This window comes from Dendrobates tinctorius, unplaced genomic scaffold (assembly GCF_039654945.1).
Source record: "Dendrobates tinctorius isolate UK_male_01 unplaced genomic scaffold, ASM3965494v1 ptg000015l, whole genome shotgun sequence".
Classification (NCBI taxonomy): domain Eukaryota; kingdom Metazoa; phylum Chordata; class Amphibia; order Anura; family Dendrobatidae; genus Dendrobates; species Dendrobates tinctorius.
Genome location: NW_027361683.1, coordinates 45,462,037 through 45,486,001, shown reverse-complemented (window position 1 = coordinate 45,486,001; position 23,965 = coordinate 45,462,037). Strand labels below are relative to the sequence as shown.

General features: G+C 44.1%; 1 protein-coding gene across 2 annotated transcripts in view; it reads right to left on the bottom strand.

Annotated features, from left to right (window-relative positions):
- The window catches only part of LOC141076922 (arf-GAP with SH3 domain, ANK repeat and PH domain-containing protein 3-like), a 297,702-nt gene that overhangs the window by 146,515 nt on the left and 127,222 nt on the right, over positions 1-23,965 (bottom strand). For both annotated transcript variants that reach the window (XM_073564144.1, XM_073564145.1), the window contains one exon: positions 18,881-18,929. In XM_073564144.1, the coding sequence (XP_073420245.1) occupies positions 18,881-18,929 (49 nt within the window). The remainder of the gene's footprint in view (positions 1-18,880; positions 18,930-23,965) is intronic.

Sequence of the window (23,965 nt, the reverse complement as noted above, 5' to 3'; positions counted from 1 at the left end):
GAGAACGTCATTAAGAGATACGCCGTCATGTTTGGCGCTTGAATCGAACACCACTCTGATTTGTTTCGGCTTTCTTGGATGATATATTCCAAAGGAACGTAGATACCAGCATTCTTCATCAGCTTGCAATGGTGGAGCTGGCTCTGCGTGGTCATTGCGAAATATCTTGTCCTTAAAGGCTATGAAATGTTCCTTTATTTCAGGCTTGTTCCGCAATGTTCTCTGCAACGAAATTAATCTAGATAAGGCCTGTTCTCTGTTGTTAGGAAGCCTGGTCCTTGAAGCCTTGAAGGGTAAGGGAGCAACCCAGCGGTCAGATTCGTTTTTGAAGAATCCACTGTCCATCATTTTAAGAAACTCCTTGTCTTCTATGGATAAGGCGGCTTTGATGTCATCTTTTGTTGTGTGAAACACTGTTCTAACTAAGTCGTCACCGTAGGTAGTAGGAGTGATGTCAGGCTCTTGGATGCAATCAGAGAACCTTTCTTTCATTTCGTAGTGATGAGGGCATGAAGTGAGTTGCGCGACCATTTTGGAGCACATACGTTTTACAGGCGTTGACTTCGGATGCCTTGTGACTCCTATCCAAACATACATCGCCCACGATTACCCAGCCTAGGTCGAGTCTTTGGGCGTATGGAGCATCATCTGGGCCGTTACATTGTTGGCGCACCTTGTGGACCTTCAGAATGTCCCACCCGAGTAGGATCAGAATATCAGCATTCATGTCCAGAGGAGGGAATTCATTAGTCAGGTGCCTCAAGTGATGATGATGAAGCGCGGCTTCCGGAGTGGGAATCTCCTCCCTGTTATCAGGTATCTGGTCACATTCAATTAGGGTTTGCAAGGGTATATGCTCGTTTCCCTTGATTGAAGAGACTATGTACCCAGAGGCTCTCCTGCCAGAGGTCTCAATACGACCAGAGCAGGTGTTGAGGGTGTATGGAGTCGTTTGTCCCTTTATGTTAAAGATCTCAAAGAATTTGGGCCTTGCTAGAGATCGGTTACTTTGCTCATCTATTATGGCATACATTTTGGAGGCCTTGTCGGGTTGTCCTTCTGGATGGACCTTAACCAGACATACCTTGGCACAGCATTTAGGAACAGTCCCTTCTGCACATACATCAATACATGAGGAGGAAACAGCAGTTGCAGTTGGATCAGGAACTTGTGGCTCCCCGCCATGCTTTTGAGCAGGATTGGATGTCGCAGAAGGTTGCGAGTTGTATGGAGCTGGCGTGGGATGCAAGGCTGTGACGTGTTTATCACTGCTGCATTCAGTGCACTTAATAGCGGCCTTATAGTCCTTAGTGAGGTGGTCTGAGGAGGCGCAACACTTATAACATATCCCAAGCTCCTTGAGGGTATCTTTACGCTCCTGCAAAGTCCTTGCTCTGAATCCACGGCATTCTTTAAGCGGGTGAGGCCTTTTGTAGATAGGGCACATACGGTTACTGTCCATGACTTTAGGAGCAACATTATTTGTTTTAGTGAAGGCAGGTGTAGTAAGTGGAACGTCAGTCTTTCTCACGGATACTGTGTTCCTTGAATCTTGGCAATGTTATCATACCTTGTAGATGATGATGATGCTGGTGGAGTAGGCTCAGTGAATTCGAAGCTGGGATCATTCTTCTTCCGAGCTTGGTCACTGATGAACCTGGAAAAATGTGAAAAGGGGGGAAATGACACATCATGCTGCCTTTTATACCGTGAGCCGTGGTCTGCCCATTTATCCTGCATGCTGTGTGGCAACTTGGACACTATTGGATTAACGCCATGAGCAGTATCTAGGTAGCTCAGTCCTGAGAGACGTGGGTCTAATTTTGCCAATTCTATTTCCTTTAGCAGGTCGCTCAGATCTTGAAGTTTTCTATTGTCCTTGTTAGTTATCTTTGGGAAAGTTTGCAGTCTTTTAAATAAGGCACATTATATGGCTTCTGAGCTGCCGTAGGTTTGTTCCAGTCTCTCCCAGGCTGCAATAAGACCTGCATCTGACTAGTCCACATGAACTGCCCTTATTGTCTTTATGCGCTCTGCTGATTCAGGGCCTAACCAGTTAACAAGCAAATCCAGTTGTTCTTTGCCAGTGAGATTAAGGTCTTGGATCACTGCTTGAAAGGTCGATTTCCAGGCTCTATAAATCTCAGCAGGATCATCAAACTTCGAGAGACTAATGTTTATTAACTCCTGGCGAATCATGTATCTGGCGAAGTCAGACATGTCCGATCTCCCGGTCATTGTTGCAGGATGACCTTGTGGTATCCTTAGGGGATGTAAGTTCTCTGGCTTATATGACTGTGACAAATCAGGACGAAATGATGCGGCATAAGGGTTAAACTGTGGTTTAGTCTCTATAGGTTCTGCTGGCTGTGGCCTAAATTGTGAGTTAGTGCTAGAAGTTACTTTGTCGGCAGTAGGTGGCGACATTTCTTGATTTGCGGGCACATCCGTGTTAGAAACTGGAGGTGGTGCTGGTGCAGATGTTAAATGTCTTAGCACGTAGTTAGAATTGCGATCAGCTGAGTCCTCCATTTCTCCTGGAATAAGACAATCCGAATTATCTTCTTGTCCCAATGCTTGTTCAAGAACCTTCAGTTTAGCAAGGGCTGTTGCTTCTTCCCTTTCTGCTTGGAGTATTTTTAATTTCCTTTGAGCTTCCATTCTGTTTCTTTGAGCCTCCATCTCATTTCTTTGAGCTTCCATTTGGGCTTCTACTTCCACTTCAGCCTCCCTCTTAGCAAAGGAGCTTTTTACTCTAGCTTCCTCTGCAGCCGCACGGATCTCCAGTATCTTGTCGGACAATGTTGACTTCCTGGAGTGAGATGATCTGGAAGACGAAGATGTGATTTTGGTCAATGTTGTGCGATGTGACCTGGGTTCTTGGAGGTGAGCGATGCGGAGTTCTGCTTTATCCTGGGCATCTCGTACTAATGTGGTCTTTTCTTGGAGAAGAGTTTCCCTTTCAGCTAGTTCTGCTGGGGCGTCTTCCATGTCACAGTTACTCAGGAATGTGATGTACCTTGCAGACAGTCTCTGGTAGCGATCATAGGCAGCAGATAAACTCTTCAATTTGGCGGTTAAATCTGCGGTGTCACTGTGAGAGCGTGGAAGAGCTGCTAAATAGTGATCAACTCTGCCCCATAAATGTTCTAGGTTATCATGGAACTCGTCTCTAGTAATCTCAAAGTTCTCTCTGGCCTTTTGTGTTGGCCTGTTTACACGTTTGGGTCGTACATCTTGCTCTGCAGTAAGTGCGGACTCTGCTCCTGCAGCATCTATGGTGTCAGGAACCTGATGTGCTTCACTTGCAGATGGGTCCACGGTGCTTTTCGTGGTCATGTTTTAGCTAAGATGGTGGACGGTTAAGACTTGCTAGCAGACAATGCATATACACACAGACAACTGTAGACTTAGGTCTCGTTACTATTCTGCCACCGATATACTGTACGTGGATGAGATGTATCTGAGGGATGTGATCACGAATCTCTATATAAACAATGGCGGATAGCGTTACTCACCAGCCTGTGCTCCCAATCCCTATCAGCGGCGCGTGGTGGTCCGGAAGGATGATGCAGTGATGAATTCAACAGGCTTTATTACAGGTACCTTGATGAGATGAGATGTCAAGGAAGATGAACAAATGGAGATGAGGTAGGAGTGAGGACTGTAGGTTAGAGCTGTTATAGAAGCACCAGATTAGAGATTATAGGAGCTCCAGGTTGGTGATAAGAGAATCCTTTCTCCAGCTCTGCAGCGCATGTGTGTTACAAGATGGCCCAGAGTACAAAAACAGGTAACAGCCCGAAAAAGATAGGAGGAGCTATAGGCAGAGAGGTATTATGGGAAAGTACCATAACAAACTATTACAGTGTAATAGAGCAATGACTCAGTAGATGGCAGCAAAGTATAACAAATACAATAGATGAAAAACTAAGTATATACCATTACATAAATGTCCATGTATGACTGAAAATCTATCAGAATAAACTGAAACAGCACATTATCCATTAGCCTGAATCAACCTAGACAAGTGTCATAAACAAAAAATTACAAGGGTTAATGTGCCGTATTAGTGAAAATTTACCTCAAATGAGTGGCATAACCTAGGCTGCCAGGACCAGCGCGTCAGCCCCGATGCAAATTTTGGATGCTCGCCCTTCGTCAGGGGGTGTGTCAACAGCGGGAAACCGGAATCTTTAAAAAACAGACCGGAAGTAAGGAAGCGTGGACCGGAAGTGACGCAGCAGGAAGCCCACAGCTTCCAAGGCGCCATAGCAACCAGCCACGTATAGACACCGGGAGCCGCGCGGCACAGCCAGGCCTGACTTGCGCGCATGCAGGACCACAGCATCCACCTGCTGTGTCTCAATTAACTCATTACTGCCTCAATGGAAACCTTAAAAGCAGCTATCCCCATAACATAGGTGTCCACTAGATTTATCTCATTGGCATAATGTAATCAGCCCATTAGTTCACTTAAGGACACAGGGATAGTACAAGGGTATCTACCAAAGTTGCTAGCCCCATAAAGTGGATACCCACATGATGTCTATATACACAACAACCCATATATTTGTGGTGGAACAAGGGCATGTATCTTATTCATTGTGTTGTGTCTACCGGTCGGACCAGAAGTTCTTCACTCCACCTCATCTTTCCGCCCATTGGTGTAGTGTTATATGGACATTCAGTATAATAATTTTATAAACTTTGCCCTGGGTGGATGTATTTATCTGGATATATGCTTACTAGCTATGAACCCGTTCTACGCCCGGGTGGCGAGCATTTTTATTGGCATATGGTCTCCCATCCTGGTATGTGCTGCCCCCTCCTATCCTGGTATGCATGGTACCCCTCATCCCCCAATCCTGGTATGCATGGCCCCCTCACCCCCCAATCCTGGTATGCCTGGTCCCCTCACCCCCCTATCCTGGTATGCATGGTCCTCTCACTCCCGTATCCTGGTATGCATGGTTCTCTCACCCCCCTATCCTGGTATGCATGGTCCTCTCACCCCCCTTTCCTAGATGCATGATCCTCTCACCCCCCTATCCTGGTATGCATGGTCCCCTCACCCCCATTCCTGGTATGTATGGTCCTCTCACCCCCTTTTTCCTGGTGTGCATGGTCCTCTCATCCCCCAATCCTGGTGTGCATGGTCCCCTCACCCCCCAATCCTGGTATGCATGCTACCCCTCACCCCCCAATCCTGGTATGAATGGTCCTCTCACACCCCGATCCTGGTATGCATGGTGCTCTCACCCCCCTATCCTGGTGTACATGCTACCCATCACCCCCCCAATCCTGGTATACATGGTCCCCCTCACACCCCATTCCTGGTATGCATGGTCCCATCACCCCCCCAATCCTGGTATGCATGGTTCTCTCACCCCCCTATCCTGGTATGCATGGTCTTCTCACCCCCGTTTCCTAGATGCATGATCCTCTCACCCCCCCTATCCTGGTATGCATGGTCCCCTCACCCCCATTCCTGGTATGTATGGTCCTCTCACCCCCTTTTTCCTGGTATGCATGGTCCTCTCATCCCCCAATCCTGGTGTGCATGGTCCCCTCACCCCCCAATCCTGGTATGCATGCTACCCCTCACCCCCCAATCCTGGTATGAATGGTCCTCTCACACCCCGATCCTGGTATGCATGGTGCTCTCACCCCCCCAATCCAGGTATACATGGTCCCCCTCACCCCCCAATCCTGGTATGCATGGTCCCCTCACCCCCCTTTTCATAGTATGCATGGTCCCATCACCCCCCTTTCGTGGTATACATGGTCCCATCACCCCCCTATCGTGGTATGCATGGCCCCCTCCCCCCTTTTGTGGTATGCATAGTCCCCTCACCCCCCTTTTGAGGTATGCATGGTCCCTTCACCCCCCTTTCGTGGTATGCATGGTTCCGTCATCCCCCTTTTGTGGTATGCATGGTCCCCTCATCCCCCTATCCTGGTATGCATGGTCCCCTCACTCCCTTTTGTGGTATGCATCATCCCCTCACCCCCTAACCCTAGTATACATGGTCCCCTCACCCCCCTATCCTAGTATGCGTGGTCCCCTCACCCCCCTTTCCTGCTATGCGTGGTCCCCTCACCCCCCTTTCCTGGTATGCGTGGTCCCCTCACCCCCCTTTCCTGGTATGCGTGGTCTCCTCACCCCCCTTTCCTGGTATGCATGGTCCCCTTACCCCTCTTATCCTGATATGTATGGTCCCCCTAACCACTATTAAACTACACACATACAAAAAAAAACATTTACCCTTCTTTCCTGTGTTCCAGTGCTGTCACGTTCTGCTGGAGGTCGGGGGAGGAGTCTGGCGCCGGAGTATGCGCATACCCATAGCGCTGTCCGGCGCCATATTGCTGAAGACATATTGCAAATGTGCCTTCAGTAAAATGGTGCCGGATCGCGCTATGCGCATGCGCGATTCCGGCCGCACTCCTGCCCCGGTCTACGGCCGAAGAGAAGCGCCGTGGCAACGCTCCTCCTGGTCAGGTAAGTATGTAAGTATAGCGCCGGAAATAGCGGTATTCAGTGTGTACGCGTCCCGCTATTTCCAGCGCCATACACACTCCTCACAGCTGAATGCCTCATTCGGTCTGGAGCCAGACAGCGCAGGCACGTCGGGCTTGCGCAGTCTATAAAGGCTTCAGATAGAACAGAATGATGCTTAGCCCATTATATCTAATACTAGCTGAATAGCCCGGCGCTGCCCGGGCATAGTAGCTAACTATGGTTAGTTATAACAAATTATAATTATCTTCCATCCTATAGTCCCGTGTCCATATACCCATCATACATATCCACCATCCCATAGTCCCATGCCCATATACCAATCATACATATTCTCCATCCCATAGTCCCATGCCCATATACCCATCATACATATTCGCCATCCCATAGTAGAGTGCCCATATACCCATCACACATCCTTCATCTCATAGTCCCATGCCCATATACCCATCATACATATCCTCCATCCCATATACCATCATACATATCCGCCATCCCATAGTCGAGTGCCCATATACCCATCATACATATCCTCCATCCCATAGTCCCATGCCCATATACCCATCATGCATAGTCTCCATCCCATAGTCCCATGCCCATATACCCATCATACATATTCACCATCCCATAGTCGAGTGCCCATATACCCATCACACATCCTTCATCTCATAGTCCCATGCCCATAAACCCATCATACATATCCTCAATCCCATAGTCCAGTGCCCATATACCCATCACACATCCTCCATCCCATAGTCCCATGCCCATATACATATCCGCCATCCCATAGTCCCGTCCCCATATACCCGTCATACATATCCTCCATCCCATAGTCCAGTGCCCATATACCCATCACACATCCTCCATCCCATAGTCAACCATTATGACATCATAATGAGCGGCGGGGCTTGCAACCTATGATGAATCAGCTTCGCCATGGCAACCATTATGACATCATAATGAGGGGCAGGGCTTGATACGCACACACTGTTTCCCCATTATGTAGATAGGGGCATTATGACATCATAATGAGGGGCGGGGCTTGACGCACGCACACTTTTTCCCCAGTATGTAGACAGGGGCAAAATTGTATGGTGAATTGGAACGCGCGGGGTTAAAATTTTGCATCACAACAAAGCTTAGGACGCTCTCAGGGTCCAGACGTGTGACTGTGCCAAATTTTGTGGCTGTAGCTGCGACGGGGCGGGGGGGTTTGATTTACTATTTATGGCGGTATTTATTTTTGGCGGCTGTCGCACGCTAAAAGACGCTTTTTATAGTAAAAATAGTTTTTGCTGCGACGGTGCGGATGCCAATTCCGGACATACATACATACATACACTTGAGCTTTATATATTAGATATAGCAGTGGAAGTTATAAGGGTTAAAAATTGACCAGCGATTTCTCATTTTTGCAACACCATTTTATTTTTACGGACCACATCACATTTGAAGCCACTTTGAGGGGTCTATATGGTAGAAAATACCCAAAAGTGATACCATTCTAAAAACTGCACCCCTTAAGGTGCTCAAAACCACATTCAAGAAGTTTATAAACCCTTTAGGTGCGTCACAGGAATTTTTTGAATATTTAAAAAAAAAAATGAATATCTAACTTTTTTTCACAAAAAAAATATTTCAGGTTCAATTTTTTTTATTTTACCAAGGGTAACAGGACAAATTGGACTGCAAAAGTTATTGTGCAATTTGTCCTGAGTACGCTGATACCTGATATGTTGGGGGAAACCACTGTTTCGGCGCATGGCAGAGCTCAGAAGGGAAGGAGCACCGTTTGACTTTTTCAATGCTAAATTGGCTGGAATTCAGATCGGACGCCATGTCACGTTTGGAGAGCCCCTGATGTACCTAAACAGTGGAAACCCCCCCCAAGTGACCCCATTTTGGAAACTAGACCCCCCAAGGAACTTATCTAGATATGTGGTGAGAACTTGGAACCCACAAGGGCTTCACAGAAGTTTATAACGTACAGCGGTACAATTAAAAAATCATATTTTTTCCACAAAAATGATCTTTTCACCCTCAATTCTTTTTTTCCAAGGGTAACAGGACCCTAAAAGTTATTGTTCAATTTGTCCTGAGTACGCTGATACCCCACATGTGGGGGTAAACCACTATTTGGGTGCATGGCAGAGCTCGGAAGGGAAGCAGCACCATTTGACGTTTTTGGCTGGAATTGAGATCTGACACCATGTTGCGTTTGGAAAGCCCCTGATGAACCAAAACAGTGGAAACCCCCCACAAATGACACCATTTTGGAAACTAGACCCCCAAGGAACTTATCTAGATGTGTGGTGAGCACTTTGACCCCTCCAGTGCTTCACAGAAGTTTATAACGCCCGGGCGTGAAAATAAAAAATTCGTATTTTTTCCACAAACATGATCTTTTAGTCACCAATTTTTTTATTTTCCCAAGGGTACCAGGAGAAATTGGACCCCAAAAGTTGTTTTCCAATTTGTCCTGAGTACGCTGATACCCCATATGTGGGAGAAAACTACTGTATGGGCACATGTCGGGGCTCGGAAGGGAAGTAGTGACGTTTTGGAATGCAGACTTTGATGGAATGGTCTGCGGGTGTCATGTTGTCTTTAGAGAGCCCCTAATGTACCTAAACAGTGGAAACCCCCCACAAATGACCCCATTTTGGAAACTAGACCCCCTAAGGAACTTATTTAGATGTGTGGTTAGCACTTTGAACCCCCAAGGGCTTCACAGAAGTTTATATTGCCCGGGCATGAAAATAAAAAAAATCGTATTTTTTCCACAAACATGATCAATTAGTCCCCAATTTTTTTACTTTCCCAAGGGTAACAGGAGAAATTGGACCCCAAAAGTTGTTGTCCAATTTGTCCTAAGTACGCTGACACCCCATTTGTGGGAGAAAACTACTATATGGGCACACGTCGGGGCTCGGAAGTAAAGTAGTGACGTTTTGGAATGCAGACTTTGATGGAATGGTCTGCGGGTGTCATGTGCGTTTGGAGAGCCCCTGATCTACCTAAACTATTGAAACTCCCCACAAGTAACCCCATTTTGGACATTAGACCCCCCACGGAACTTATCTAGATGTGTGGTGAGCACTTTGAACCCCCAAGTGCTTCACAGAAGTTTATAACGCCCGGGTGTGAAAATAAAAAAAATAATTTTTTTCCACAAAAATGATATTTTTGCCCCCAATTTTTTATTTTCCTAATGGTAACAGGAGAAATTGGACCCCAAAAGTTGTTTTGCAATTTGTCCTGAGTAGGCTGATACCCTACATGTGGGGGTAAAACACTGTTTGGGCGCATGGCAGAGCTTGGAAGGGAAGGAGCACCATTTGACTTTTTCAACTCAGAATTGGCTGGAATTGAGATCAGACACCATGTTGCATTTGGAGAGCACCTGATGTGCCCAAACAGTGGAAACCCCCAATTCTAACTCCAACCCTAACGCCAACACACCCCTAACCCTAATCTCAGCCCTAACCCTAACCCTAGCCCTAGCCCTAACCCTAATGGAAAAATGGAAATAAATACATTTTCTTTTAATTTTATTATTTTTCCCTTACTAAGGGGGTGATAACGGGGGGGTTTGATTTACTATTTATGGCGGTATTTATTTTTGGCGGCTGTCGCACGCTAAAAGACGCTTTTTATAGTAAAAATAGTTTTTGCTGCGACGGTGCGGATGCCAATTCCGGACATACATACATACATACACTTGAGCTTTATATATTAGATATAGCAGTGGAACCATCATTCTATATACAGGGGGGTGGGTGCCATAATATAGTGTATAAGGGTCTGTGGGGTCATCAAACAGTATATAGGGAGCTGTTGGGGGCCATAATATTGTGTACAAGGCGGTGTGGGGTCCATCTCACAGTATATATCAGGATGCTGAGGCCATTATACAGGATATAGTGAGTTATAGGTGTCATCATGCAGCGTGTGGGGAGCTGTGGGAACCATCATGCAGCGTGTGGGGAGCTGTGGGGACCATCATGCAGCGTGTGGGGAGCTGTGGGGACCATCATGCAGTGTGGGTGGTTATAAATGGTATATTCTCTAACTGGGTTGCTGTGACCAGTGGGGTATTCTCTAACTGGGTCGCTGTGACCAGTGGGGTACCGCAGGGGTCGGTGTTGGGACCTATTCTCTTCAACATATTTATTAACGATCTGGTAGAAGGTTTGAACAGTAAAATATCGATATTTGCAGATGATACAAAACTATGTAAAGCAGTCAATATAAGAGAAGATAGTATTCTGCTACAGATGGATCTGGATAAGTAGGGAACTTGGGCCGAAAGGTGGCAGTTGCAGTTTAACAATGATAAATGTAAGGTTATACACATGGGTAAATCTGACATGGAGAAGGACTTGGGGATCCTAGTTAATGATAAACTTACCTGGAGCAGCCAGTGCCAGGCAGCGGCTGCCAAGGCAAACAGGATCATGGGGTGCATTAACCCCTTCACCCCCGAGGGTGGTTTGCACGTTCATGACCGGGCCAATTTTTACAATTCTGACCACTGTCCCTTTATGAGGACATAACTCTGGAACGCTTCCATGGATCCCGGTGATTCTGACACTGTTTTCTCGAGACATATTGTACTTCATGATAGTGGTAAAATTTCATTCAAATAACTTGCGTTTATTTGTGAAAAAAATGGAAATTTGGCGAAAATTTTGAAAATTTCGCAATTTTCCAACTTTGAATTTTTATGCCCTTAAATCACAGAGATACGGCACACACAAAACTTGATAAGTAACATTTCCCACATGTTTACTTTACATCAGCACAATTTTGGAACCAAAATTATTTTTGTTAGGAAGTTATAAGGGTTAAAAATTGACCAGCGATTTCTCATTTTTGCAACACCATTTTATTCTTACGGACCACATCACATTTGAAGCCACTTTGAGGGGTCTATATGGTAGAAAATACCCAAAAGTGATACCATTCTAAAAACTGCACCCCTTAAGGTGCTCAAAACCACATTCAAGAAGTTTATAAACCCTTTAGGTGCGTCACAGGAATTTTTTGAATATTTAAAAAAAAAAAATGAATATCTAACTTTTTTTCATAAAAAAAACATTTCAGGTTCAATTTTTTTTATTTTACCAAGGGTAACAGGACAAATTGGACTGCAAAAGTTATTGTGCAATTTGTCCTGAGTACGCTGATACCTGATATGTTGGGGGAAACCACTGTTTCGGCGCATGGCAGAGCTCAGAAGGGAAGGAGCACCGTTTGACTTTTTCAATGCAAAATTGGCTGGAATTCAGATCGGACGCCATGTCACGTTTGGAGAGCCCCTGATGTACCTAAACAGTGGAAACCCCCCCCAAGTGACCCCATTTTGGAAACTAGACCCCCCAAGGAACTTATCTAGATATGTGGTGAGAACTTGGAACCCACAAGGGCTTCACAGAAGTTTATAACGTACAGCGGTACAATTAAAAAATCATATTTTTTCCACAAAAATGATCTTTTCACCCTCAATTCTTTTTTTCCAAGGGTAACAGGACCCTAAAATTTATTGTGCAATTTGTCCTGAGTACGCTGATACCCCACATGTGGGGGTAAACCACTATTTGGGTGCATGGCAGAGTTCGGAAGGGAAGCAGCACCATTTGACGTTTTTGGCTGGAATTGAGATCTGACACCATGTCGCGTTTGGAAAGCCCCTGATGAACCAAAACAGTGGAAACCCCCCACAAATGACACCATTTTGGAAACTAGACCCCCAAGGAACTTATCTAGATGTGTGGTGAGCACTTTGACCCCTCCAGTGCTTCACAGAAGTTTATAACGCCCTGGCGTGAAAATAAAAAATTCATATTTTTTCCACAAACATGATCTTTTAGTCACCAATTTTTTTATTTTCCCAAGGGTACCAGGAGAAATTGGACCCCAAAAGTTGTTTTCCAATTTGTCCTGAGTACGCTGATACCCCATATGTGGGAGAAAACTACTGTATGGGCACATGTCGGGGCTCGGAAGGGAAGTAGTGATGTTTTGGAATGCAGACTTTGATGGAATGGTCTGCGGGTGTCATGTTGTCTTTGGAGAGCCCCTAATGTACCTAAACAGTGGAAACCCCCCACAAATGACCCCATTTTGGAAACTAGACCCCCTAAGGAACTTATTTAGATGTGTGGTTAGCACTTTGAACCCCCAAGGGCTTCACAGAAGTTTATATTGCCCGGGCATGAAAATAAAAAAAATCGTATTTTTTCCACAAACATGATCAATTAGTCCCCAATTTTTTTATTTTCCCAAGGGTAACAGGAGAAATTGGACCCCAAAAGTTGTTGTCCAATTTGTCCTAAGTACGCTGACACCCCATTTGTGGGAGAAAACTACTATATGGGCACACGTCGGGGCTCGGAAGTAAAGTAGTGACGTTTTGGAATGCAGACTTTGATGGAATGGTCTGCGGGTGTCATGTGCGTTTGGAGAGCCCCTGATCTACCTAAACTATTGAAACTCCCCACAAGTGACCCCATTGTGGACATTAGACCCCCCACGGAACTTATCTAGATGTGTGGTGAGCACTTTGAACCCCCAAGTGCTTCACAGAAGTTTATAACGCCCGGGTGTGAAAATAAAAAAAATCATTTTTTTCCACAAAAATGATATTTTTGCCCCCAATTTTTTATTTTCCTAATGGTAACAGGAGAAATTGGACCCCAAAAGTTGTTTTGCAATTTGTCCTGAGTAGGCTGATACCCTACATGTGGGGGTGAAACACTGTTTGGGCGCATGGCAGAGCTTGGAAGGGAAGGAGCACCATTTGACTTTTTCAACTCAGAATTGGCTGGAATTGAGATCAGACACCATGTTGCATTTGGAGAGCACCTGATGTGCCCAAACAGTGGAAACCCCCAATTCTAACTCCAACCCTAACGCCAACACACCCCTAACCCTAATCTCAGCCCTAACCCTAACCCTAGCCCTAACCCTAACCCTAGCCCTAGCCCTAACCCTAATGGAAAAATGGAAATAAATACATTTTCTTTTAATTTTATTATTTTTCCCTTACTAAGGGGGTGATAACGGGGGGGTTTGATTTACTATTTATGGCGGTATTTATTTTTGGCGGCTGTCGCACGCTAAAAGACGCTTTTTATAGTAAAAATAGTTTTTGCATCACCACATATTGAGAGCTATAATTTTTCCGTATTTTGACTCACTGAGTCATATGAGGTCTTATTTTTTGCGGGACGAGTTGACGTTTTTATTGGTACCATTTTCGGGCACGTGACATTTTTTGATTGCTTTTTATTCCGATTTTTGGGACGCGGAATTAACAAACACCAGCGTTTCATGAATATCTTTTGGGGGGGTGCGTTTACACCGTTCCGCGTGCGGTAAAATTGATAAAGTGGTTTTATTCTTCGGGTCAGTACGGTTACAGCGATACCTCATTTAGGTCTTTTTTTATGTTTTGTCGGTTTTATGCAATGAAAACTATTTTATATAAAAAATAATTATTTTTGTATCGCTTTATTCTGCAAGCTATAACTTTTTTATTTTTTCGCTGACGATGCTGTACAGCGGCTCGTTTTTTGCGGGACAAGATTACGTTTTCAGCGGTACCATGGCTATTTATATGCACCTTTTTGATCGCACGTTATTGCACTTTTTGTTTGGCGGTATGATAATAAATCATTATTTTTTGCTTCGTTTTTTATTTTTATTTTTTAAGGGGTTTGCTAAAGGGGTTAACTAATGGGATAGTTTTATAGGGCAGGTCGTTCGGACGCGGCGATACCTAATATGTGTACTTTTATTGTTTTTTTTTCTTTTTATTTAAAAAAAATGGATTTATTGGGGGAATATTTTTTTTTTTTTCTAATTTATTTGGCGATTTTTTTAAAATTATTTTAACACTTTTTTTTTTTCTTTTTTTTAACTTTATTACATAGTCCCAGGTGGGACATCACTGTCCTGTGACAGATCGCTGATCTGTCACATCACAGATCACTGTGACAGATCAGCAATCTGTCACAGGCAGTTCTGCAGACTTCCTCATGCCTGCGCTTTGCAGGCACTGAGGAAGTCAGCTCCCTACAGGCCCCCGAAGGCCCCCGTCGCCATCTTGGATTCGGGGGCCTGTAGGGAAAGAGACCCCCGCAGCAGCGCTGCACATTGCGCTGCCGTGGGGGGCTCAGGGAAGCATGGAGGGAGCCCCCTCCCTGCCGATGCTTCCCTTTAACCCCCGGCACACCGCGATCATGTTTGGTCACGGTGTGCAAGGGGTTAACGTGTTGGAGGCGGTCCGTGACCGCCCCTGACACACAGTGCCGGGTGTCAGCTGTGATAATCAGCTGACACCCGGCCGCGAACAGCGGCGCTCACCACGTGGGTAGACGTACTATCCCGTCCATGGGCATAGGGGCCCGGGTCCCATGGACGGGATAGTACGTCTGATGTCAGGAAGGGGTTAAAAGAGGTCTGGATACACATGATGAAAGCATTATGCTGCCTCTGTACAAATCTCTGGTTAGGCCGCACATGGAGTACCGTGTACAGTTTTGGGCACCGGTGCTCAGGAAGGATATAATGCAACTAGAGCGGGTACAAAGGAGGGCAACAAAATTAATAAAGGGGATGGGTGAACTACAATACCCAGAGAGATTAGCAAAATTAGGATTATTTAGTCTAGAAAAAAGACGACTGAAGGGCGATCTAATAACCATGTATAAATATATAAGGGGACAATGCAATTATCTCTCCAAGGTTCTGTTTATACCAAGGAAGGTGACGATCACAAGGGGGCATTCTCTGCGTCTGGAGGAGAAAAGGTTTTTCCACCAACATAGAAGAGGATTCTTTACAGTTAGGGCAGTGAGAATCTGGAATTCCCTGCCTGAGAAGGTGGTGATGGCGAACTCAGTTGAAGGGTTCAAGAGAGGCCTGGATGTCTTCCTGGAGCGTAACAATATTGTATCTTACAGTTATTGTTAGGTTCTTTAGAAGGACGTAGATCTGGGGATTTATTCTGACAGAATTTTATAGGCTGAACTGGATGGACTAATGTCTTTTTTCGGCCTTACTAACTATGTTACTATGTTAGTATGTTACTATGTGTGTAGGGAGCTGTGGGGACCACCGTGCAGTGTGTAGGGAGCTGTGGGGACCATAATACTGTATATTGTACAAGGTGGTGTGGGGGCCATCTCACAGTATAAATCAGGATGCTGGGGCCATTATACAGGCTATAGTGAGTTATAGGTGCCATCATGCAGTGTGTGGGGAGCTATGGGCACCATCATGCAGTGAGTAGGGAGCGGTGAGACTATCATACAGTATGTGGGGGCACTCACTCAGGACATTATTTATTTTTTTTAAATGGGTGCATTATTAGTTTGGATTGTGGATTTGAGGGAGCATTATTACTATTGAGGAGAGGCATTGTTACTTAAAAGTGATACTCAAGGGTACTTCATGCTTCGAGGGGGCATTTCGGGTATTATAACTTTCAAAAGAGCATATCTAGCTTTATTAATTGCTAGATAGCACAGTGGGAGCTTTACTACTTTTTATTGGACGCTATTATTTTTATAGGCCCCTGCTATCTGGCACATTGTCTTTGTAGCATTAATTAGTGGAAGGGTAGCCATAGTAATGACATAATATTTGAAGTATTGGGGTCGTCGCTCCACGCCAGAAGAGCATGCAGGATGGGGAGGTTGTGCAGGTTGGGATGAGATGGGGACGATGCCGGAAATGTGAGAAGTGAAAAGTGTTTTTGCTAAAATCTATGCAGCCTATTCCTGGCTGGAAGAAGTCGTCATGTCGGTCTGGGCCAGATGGAAAAGACGAGAAAAGAAAGCGACTCCATCAGAAAGCTTGTCATCTGTAAGTCCCTATCTATACTGTATATATCTGTACAGTAATCTCCGTAATATTGATGGCAGGACTTATATCTACCCCTATATGGTCACAGTATGGCGGTAACCTCAGTCTTTTCAATAGCGTGTTGCTTTTTTTTTATTTAGTAACAGCCAAATGCATTTCAGTCCTGCTATGGTAGGTGGATGGAGGTATTATTGGTCTTTGTACAGTGTGTGTTATGTACATGTAATAGTCATAATATTATGTATTCGCTGTGTAGTGGTGATGTAGCAATATTACATATTACTTTGTGTAGCAGCATTACTTTGGCCTTTTATAGTAGAAATTTTGCTAATATTGGCCTTTGTATTGTGTATTTTAGATTGGGAACAGTGGTATACTGTAATTATATATGTATAGATGCTCTTTTAAGTGACTGGGAGGTTGTATGGGGAAACACATACTTTGGGGCTTGGACCCTTGAACTTTTAGAACCTTAGCAACGTCCCTGGCCATAATCATCAACATTAACAGAAATAAAGACTTGAAATAGATCACTGTTTGTAATGACTCTATATAATATATAAGTTTTCACTTTTTGTATTGAAGAACAGAAATAAATTAAACTTTTTAATGATATTTTAATTTTGTGAGAATCACCTGTACACACATGTGATGACTGTTTTTAATTTGGGGCTCAGTGAGGGCTAATTTTTTGCACAGTGAGCTGACGTTTTTTAAGGATACCATTTTGGTGTATATGCGATCTTTTCATCGCAGATTATTGCATTTTATTGCAATGTAGCGGTGACCAAAAAAACGTAATTCTGGTGTTTTTCATTTTTTTCTCGTTATGCTGTTTACTGATCCAGTTAATTATTTTTTATATTGATCGAGTGATTCTGAATGCGGCAATACCAAATATGTGTAGGTTTGATTTTTTTACTGTTTTATTTTGAATGGGGTGAAAGGGGAATGATATAAACTATTTTTTTTTAATTTTTTTCAATATTTTTAAAAACTTTTTTCTATTTTTTGCATGCTTTAATAGTCTCCAAGGGAGACTAGAAGCTGCAGTTGTCCCGATCGACTGATACATACAGGCGATGATCAGATCGCCTGTATGTAGCAGAAATGTTCACTTGCTGTGAGTGCCGACCACTGGGCGGTGCTCATAGCAATCTGGCTATGACAGCCATAGAGGTCTGCTGGAGACCACTGGTTGTCATTCCCATCCATCTGTGACCCACAATCATGTGACGGGGTTACCGATGGACAGGATTTCCGGCACGCTTACCAGAGGCGTGACTTAAAAGCCGCTGTCAGATTGGCAGCGGCATTTAACTGGTTAACAGCTGCTCGTGGATCGCGATTCCACCGGCGGCTCAAAACAGCTGACATTTTCCGGGAAAGATGTGGGCTCAGCGCCGGAACCCACATCATAGGGGGTAATTCCGACTTGGGCATACCATTACGCCCAACGTTGGAAAGGGGTTAATCAGCAATTGAAGTTTTCTACTTTAGATGTCAGTGCACAGAGGCCGAAATGTACATTGGGGTCTTCTCCGAGTCTGTGATTCCCCAGACCCTCCACCTTTTTACATTCTTTGAATAACAGATCAATGCCTTTTCAGTGACCGGCCTCCTCTGAAACAGAAGAGGCATGCGGAGGGGCAGGGATTCACCTGCAGGGAGGAGAAGAACAAAGGCACAGTCCAGCCCCTGGGATCAAAATCGATCTAATTAATATAACTTTTCATATGGTCAATAAAGAAGAATCACAAAAACGAATCACTTCACCAAATGTATGAATGTAATCAGTATCACAGCCCCACTACAGCCATGTCCATACTGTACATGACAAAATTGTGCTGACAGCTTCTCTTTAAATCAGTTAATCACACCGACAATATACTGACCAATGATACTGAAAACAGCAGTTCAGATGATTTTCTTCACACAGACCAAGTTTCCATATGAAGAAAATTGAATCATGCATTATTTTTTTCCATTTTTCAGCTGGGACTCACCCATTAAAGTGCATGGGTGTGCAAAAAATATGGATTCCATACGGATTAGCCTTATTGTGTCTGTTTTTACATACAATTACAATTATTAACATAGGAAACGGTGTGGTCTTGTAAATTACATAGACATACAGTAGTAAAAAATGGCCAAAGAGAGTCAATTTTTCTTCATGAAAATGGACAATTTTTCATACATTCATCTGAACCATGCCTAAAGCTTAGCATTTAACCAGGGCCATATTTAGCACTATATTACCATATAGTATAGCTGCATGCCCCTGGTTTAGAGGCTTTATCCACACGTTCAGTATATAGTCAGTATTTTACCTCAGTATCTGTAAACCAAAACCAGGAGTGGGTGATAAATACAGTAGTGGTGACAGGTTTCTTTTCTAACAGGTTCCCTTCAAAAATGTCTTGCATAATATTCTAAAAAAGAATAAACATTGAAACGGAGAAAGGCTTTACTTTTATTACTCACATAAACGCCTCAGCCTCATCCTCTGCCTGAAAATGATATGTTCTGTTGTCTGAAAGAGAAGTGGAAATTGAATAAGGCAATGCATAGTATTAGATCATTTACTCTGTATCTCAAGGAGAATTTGTGCTATAATTCTGTATTTTCATGCACTGTTATGTTAACAAGATTACATTTTCCACTGTGTTATCTAGATGTGTGGTGAGCACACTCAAATGTTTCATACAAGTTTATAATGTAGAGCAGTGAAAACAAAAAAAAATAATCACGCTTTCCACAAAAATTATCTTTTAGCCCCAATTTTTTTAATTTTCACAATGGTAAAAGTAGCTGTGCAATTTCTTTTGAGTACGCGGATACCCCATATGTGGAGGAAAACTACTGTTTGGGTGCACGGCAGGGCTCGGAAGGGAAGGAGTGATGTTTTAGAATGCAGACTTTGATGGAATGGTCTGCGGTCGTCATGTCGCATCTAGAGAGCCCTTAATGTGCCTAAACAGTGGAAACCCCCAACAAGTGACCCCATGTTAGAAATTAGACACCCTCAAGGAATTTACCTAGATGTGTGGAGAGCACCTTGAACCCCCAGGTGCTTCACAGAAAATGATAACGTTAAGTTGTGAAACTAAAAAATAATCATATTTTTTCCACAAAAATGACCTTTTAGCCCCAAATTTTTTATTTTTAAACACTTCAAAGGAGAAAATGGACTCCAAAAGTTGTTGTGCAATTTCTCCTGAGTACACTGATACCCCATAAGTAAAGGAAAACTACTGTTTGGGTGCACGGCAGGGCTCGGAAGGAAAGGAGTGACGTTTTAGAATGCAGACTTTGATAGAATGATCTGCAGCCGTCATCTTGCATCTAGAGAGCCCCTGATGTGCCTAAACAGTGGAAACACCCACAAGTGACCGCATTTTGGAAACTAGACCCCTGAAGGAATTTATCTAGAGGCATCGTTTTACAGTAATGATTATAATGCTTTTGCTTTTACTGGTGTATGAATTTATAATGTGGTGATATGTGTAACTTGTGCAGAGTACTTCAGATTATAAAAATGTTTTGTGTCAACAGGGTAAAAACAAATTTTATTAATTTGGGGAAGTGCGGTACGCTTTGAGGCAATCCTTAATGCAAAGACCAGGTTTCTCAGGGCAGGTTTCACAATAGAAAATAGTGTCGTTTTGGATTCCCCTCTTACAGCATACTCTGCACAGTTTTTGTGATCTTCCTTTCCTGGCTGTTTGGGGAACCTCTTCCGGAAAACGTTGACCTGGGACAAAACATTAGGGCCTTGACAACTACCTCCTGAAACTGAAGGAAGGTTCCCATATTGCCATCTGTAAAAATGTGCACAACCAATTTTTTGTATCATACTTTAGCTTTTTGCATGTCACTGCATGGTTTGAGAACCTGAGCTGAGAGATCAACACCCTCTATGTACTTATTATAATCCAGGGCACAATCTTGTGTGACTTGTGTTGTGGTACATTGAACAGTTACAAGGGAGTTTTTGCCAAGATGTATGGTGGTCAAGATAAGGACATCCCTCTTGTCCTTATACTTGACCACCAGCATGTTGTCGCTGCATTGGGCTCTGCTTTCGCCCTTTCCCAGCGGTTACCCAATTAGCCGCTTAGGGAGGCCTCTCTGATTTTTCCACATGGTGCACCATGCAACTCTACCTCTTACAGAGCGGGATGCTGGTGAAAAAGATAATGAAGAAAGAGATGATTACCCTTATTCAGCAGTGGGTGCAGCAATTCCCACACAATTCTCCCACTCACCCCCAGATCAGGGGGATATTCAGGGTGGTTAATCTGTGTGTCCTTCCATTCATAAACCCTAAATCTGTGGGTGTACCCTGAGGTACTCTCGCACAGCTTCTACAGTTTAATTCCGTACCTGGCCCTCTTATTGGGCAGGTATGGATGGAATTCTAGCCTCCCTTTGAAATTAACAAGAGATTCATCTATAACAATTTCCCTTTAAGGTGTGTATGCCTCAGCAAATTTTCTGCTGAAGTGTTCAACTACTGGCCAAATTTTCTAAAGACGATTAACTCAGGGATTATCACTAAAATAAAAAAAATTTGGATCGCTTTAAATCATGTCCTTGTCCATGGCCATACAGAATACCGGTGTGCTGTAGAGTATATCAGTACTCCAGTATTGCCGAATATCTGTTTTTCCAACTATGCTCATATGCAGCACAATGTCCCAACGTGTCATCATCTCTGCTGCATTTACAAGGGTCCATCTGGCGTATGATGACGTGCGATTTTGTGTGAAAAACTGAAGAGAATACAAGTTTGTTTGGGCCATCATAACAGTTATTATTTCCTCACTGAAAAAGAATTTGAAGAAGTTAATTTCAGTGAGGCTGTGAAATCCGGAATAACAGGATGATAATTTTCGAGGGGTGCAGTCCATATGGGATCGAATGCTGTAGGGGTTGCTTGGGTCCTAAGGCGCGATGCTGGGGGTTCTTTCTCACTACATGAGGAGTAAGAGAAATGTGGGATATTGCCGAATCTCTATCGGAGGCAAGGAAAGCGTATGCCTTCACTGGTGAATAGCGTCTTGACGAATGGACAACCGTCCCCTCCATGCATTGGTAGGTTGTGAGCGGTGTGTCTCATCAGTATTCTTGCACCTGTGTTGCTGCCATCTTAACTATATGGGTCCCCTGCACACTGATAGTGCATTTGTTTGAAGGCCTGGGCAGGTAAGCATCTCTGCCTTTTTGCTGTGTTTTTGGAGGATTTGCAAGTCCTCTTTTTGTGCTATTTCTGCACCCTAGACCACCAAAAATTTTGAGTTAGGCCTCTTTCACACTTCAGTTTTTTACAATCAGTCACAATCCGCCAGGTTTTGAAAAAAACGGATCCGCAATTTTCTTTTGAGGATACGTTTTTTTCCCCATTGACTTCCATTATTGGCGGATTGTGACGGATTGCCGTCCGTTGCATCCGTTTTTTTTGCGGATCCGCCAAAAGTTGCTGTCCGTCACCATCGTCAAAGATTTCAAAACGGAGCTTGCAACGTTTTTTCCTCTGGCGGATCCTCCAGACACTGATTTAACCCGAAATTCTTTCTGGGTGCCGGACGAAAAAAAAAAAAAAATTCTCTCTCTCTCTCCTTTTCCAGGCTGCGATTCCTTTAAAATTCTTCATTTGTCGGATTCGTCAAAAAAACGGACGGGTGGCATGCGTTGTCATCAGTACTAAAACGGATCCGCCATCCGTCCTTTTGGCGGATTTTGACTGATACAAAAAACTGAAGTGTGAAAGAGGCCTAAGAAGATCTGTGGTGACTATACTACCAGGGTGTCCACCCAGGACCGAATCATGATGTTCACTCAAAATTTTAAAATGGAGGTTCACAGGGACAAACAGTTTAACTGAAGGACAGGCAGCAGGGCGTCCCCCCTGAGCCTTTACGACCTTCTTTTCCAGATCAGAACTTATAGCAGCAATAACTACACTCTTTTGTAATATAGGAACCGGCTCGCAATTCTTTCCACCTTCGGAAAACGAGATAAAGCATCCACCTGAACATTCTTATGACCTGGCCTACAAGTAAAAAAAAAAAAAAAGTTGAATCTGGTAAAGAATTATCACCATCTTTTCTGTCTAGGTGACATTTGACAGATTTCAAATATGAAAGATCTTTATAATCGATGACTACTGCAATAGCCCTGGTATGGGGCCATTCCGTTCACTGTCATCCACCCCCACGCAGTGTCCACAGCCAATTGAATAACTACAGACAACAGGTCTCGGGGATAACAGCTGCTTTACTTCAGCAGAACGGGGAGATATAACATGGAGTAATGGTAACAGTTCATGTGGGGAATCCACGGCCAATAAAGTTCAGTATTGGATTCTGACACAGAATTAAGGTTCTGGAGCTTTTAGAACCTGTATTAGTTAGGAGCAGTACTTGCAGGTAATTATAAGAGAGCTCAGTCTATTGGTGGCATAAAGGCAGAAGAGGGAATATATGGCAAATCCCGAATTCATTTTCTCAGCTGGTCACGAAACGTGCAGAAATATACTTGAAGTAAATAACTGATAATTTGCGGTGAGGCGGGAGACCCTTAATTTCCTCAACACGCAGAGCAATAGGTTCTTCTGTACACATTTAGTGTGACCTAATGCCGGAGAAGCACGCCTTAAGCCGGACAGCAGGGATCCAGGGTTAAAATAAAGGTTAAAAGTCTTCAGCCATCATGGCTGCAGAAGTCAGGGGAAGATACAAGGCATTATGCCTGGCTGTAAGTCTTGAGATGAAGAGAAGGATGAACCTCCAGGCTTGGAGCCTGGAAGGGGTCGGGAGAACCCTCATATGAAGTCTGCTCTGGGTCACATCGTGAACCAGACTCCTCACGGAACCTTCCAGAACCCTATCTTGTCTCCACAGAGACTGGAGGAAGCTCTTTCCATTGAACCTTGGTGACAGGGTCACCGACCAATAGGATAACTCTCACTTCTTGTGTCAGACTTCACATTGTGAGATTAATATATAAATCATGAATATATGAGATTAATGAGTAATGGATTCATTTAAACCATATAACAGTAAAAGGATAACATAGAAGTGAGTTGAGGTTACAAAAGCTACTCATGGTTCCTTAAAGGGACATACTCAGTCTGGATCGGGTCACTACATACTCGCCCTCTTAGGGTGTGTGCACATGCTGCGTTTCCGCAGCAGTTTTTGCTGCGGTGTACAGTACCATTATTCCCTATGGGAATAAAAAAAACGCAGTGCAGACGGTGCAGATTTTTCCGCGTGAATTAACATGTCAATTCTTTCTGCGGATTCCTATCTCCACCATTGTGGAGATGGTGAAACCGCAGGATAATCCTCAGATAAACCGCAGGTCTTTTGACCTGCGGATTTTACAAAATCGGCGCGGCCAAATCCGCACCCCATTCCACAGCGTGTGCACGTAGCCTTAAGGTGAGCCGTCCTCTGCGATTGTGCGAGTAGAGGGCTACTAAGGCCTGTTTCACACTTCAGTTTTTCTGTCAGCTGTAATCCGCTAAAATGGCGGAAAACGGATCCGCCAGCGTACGGACAG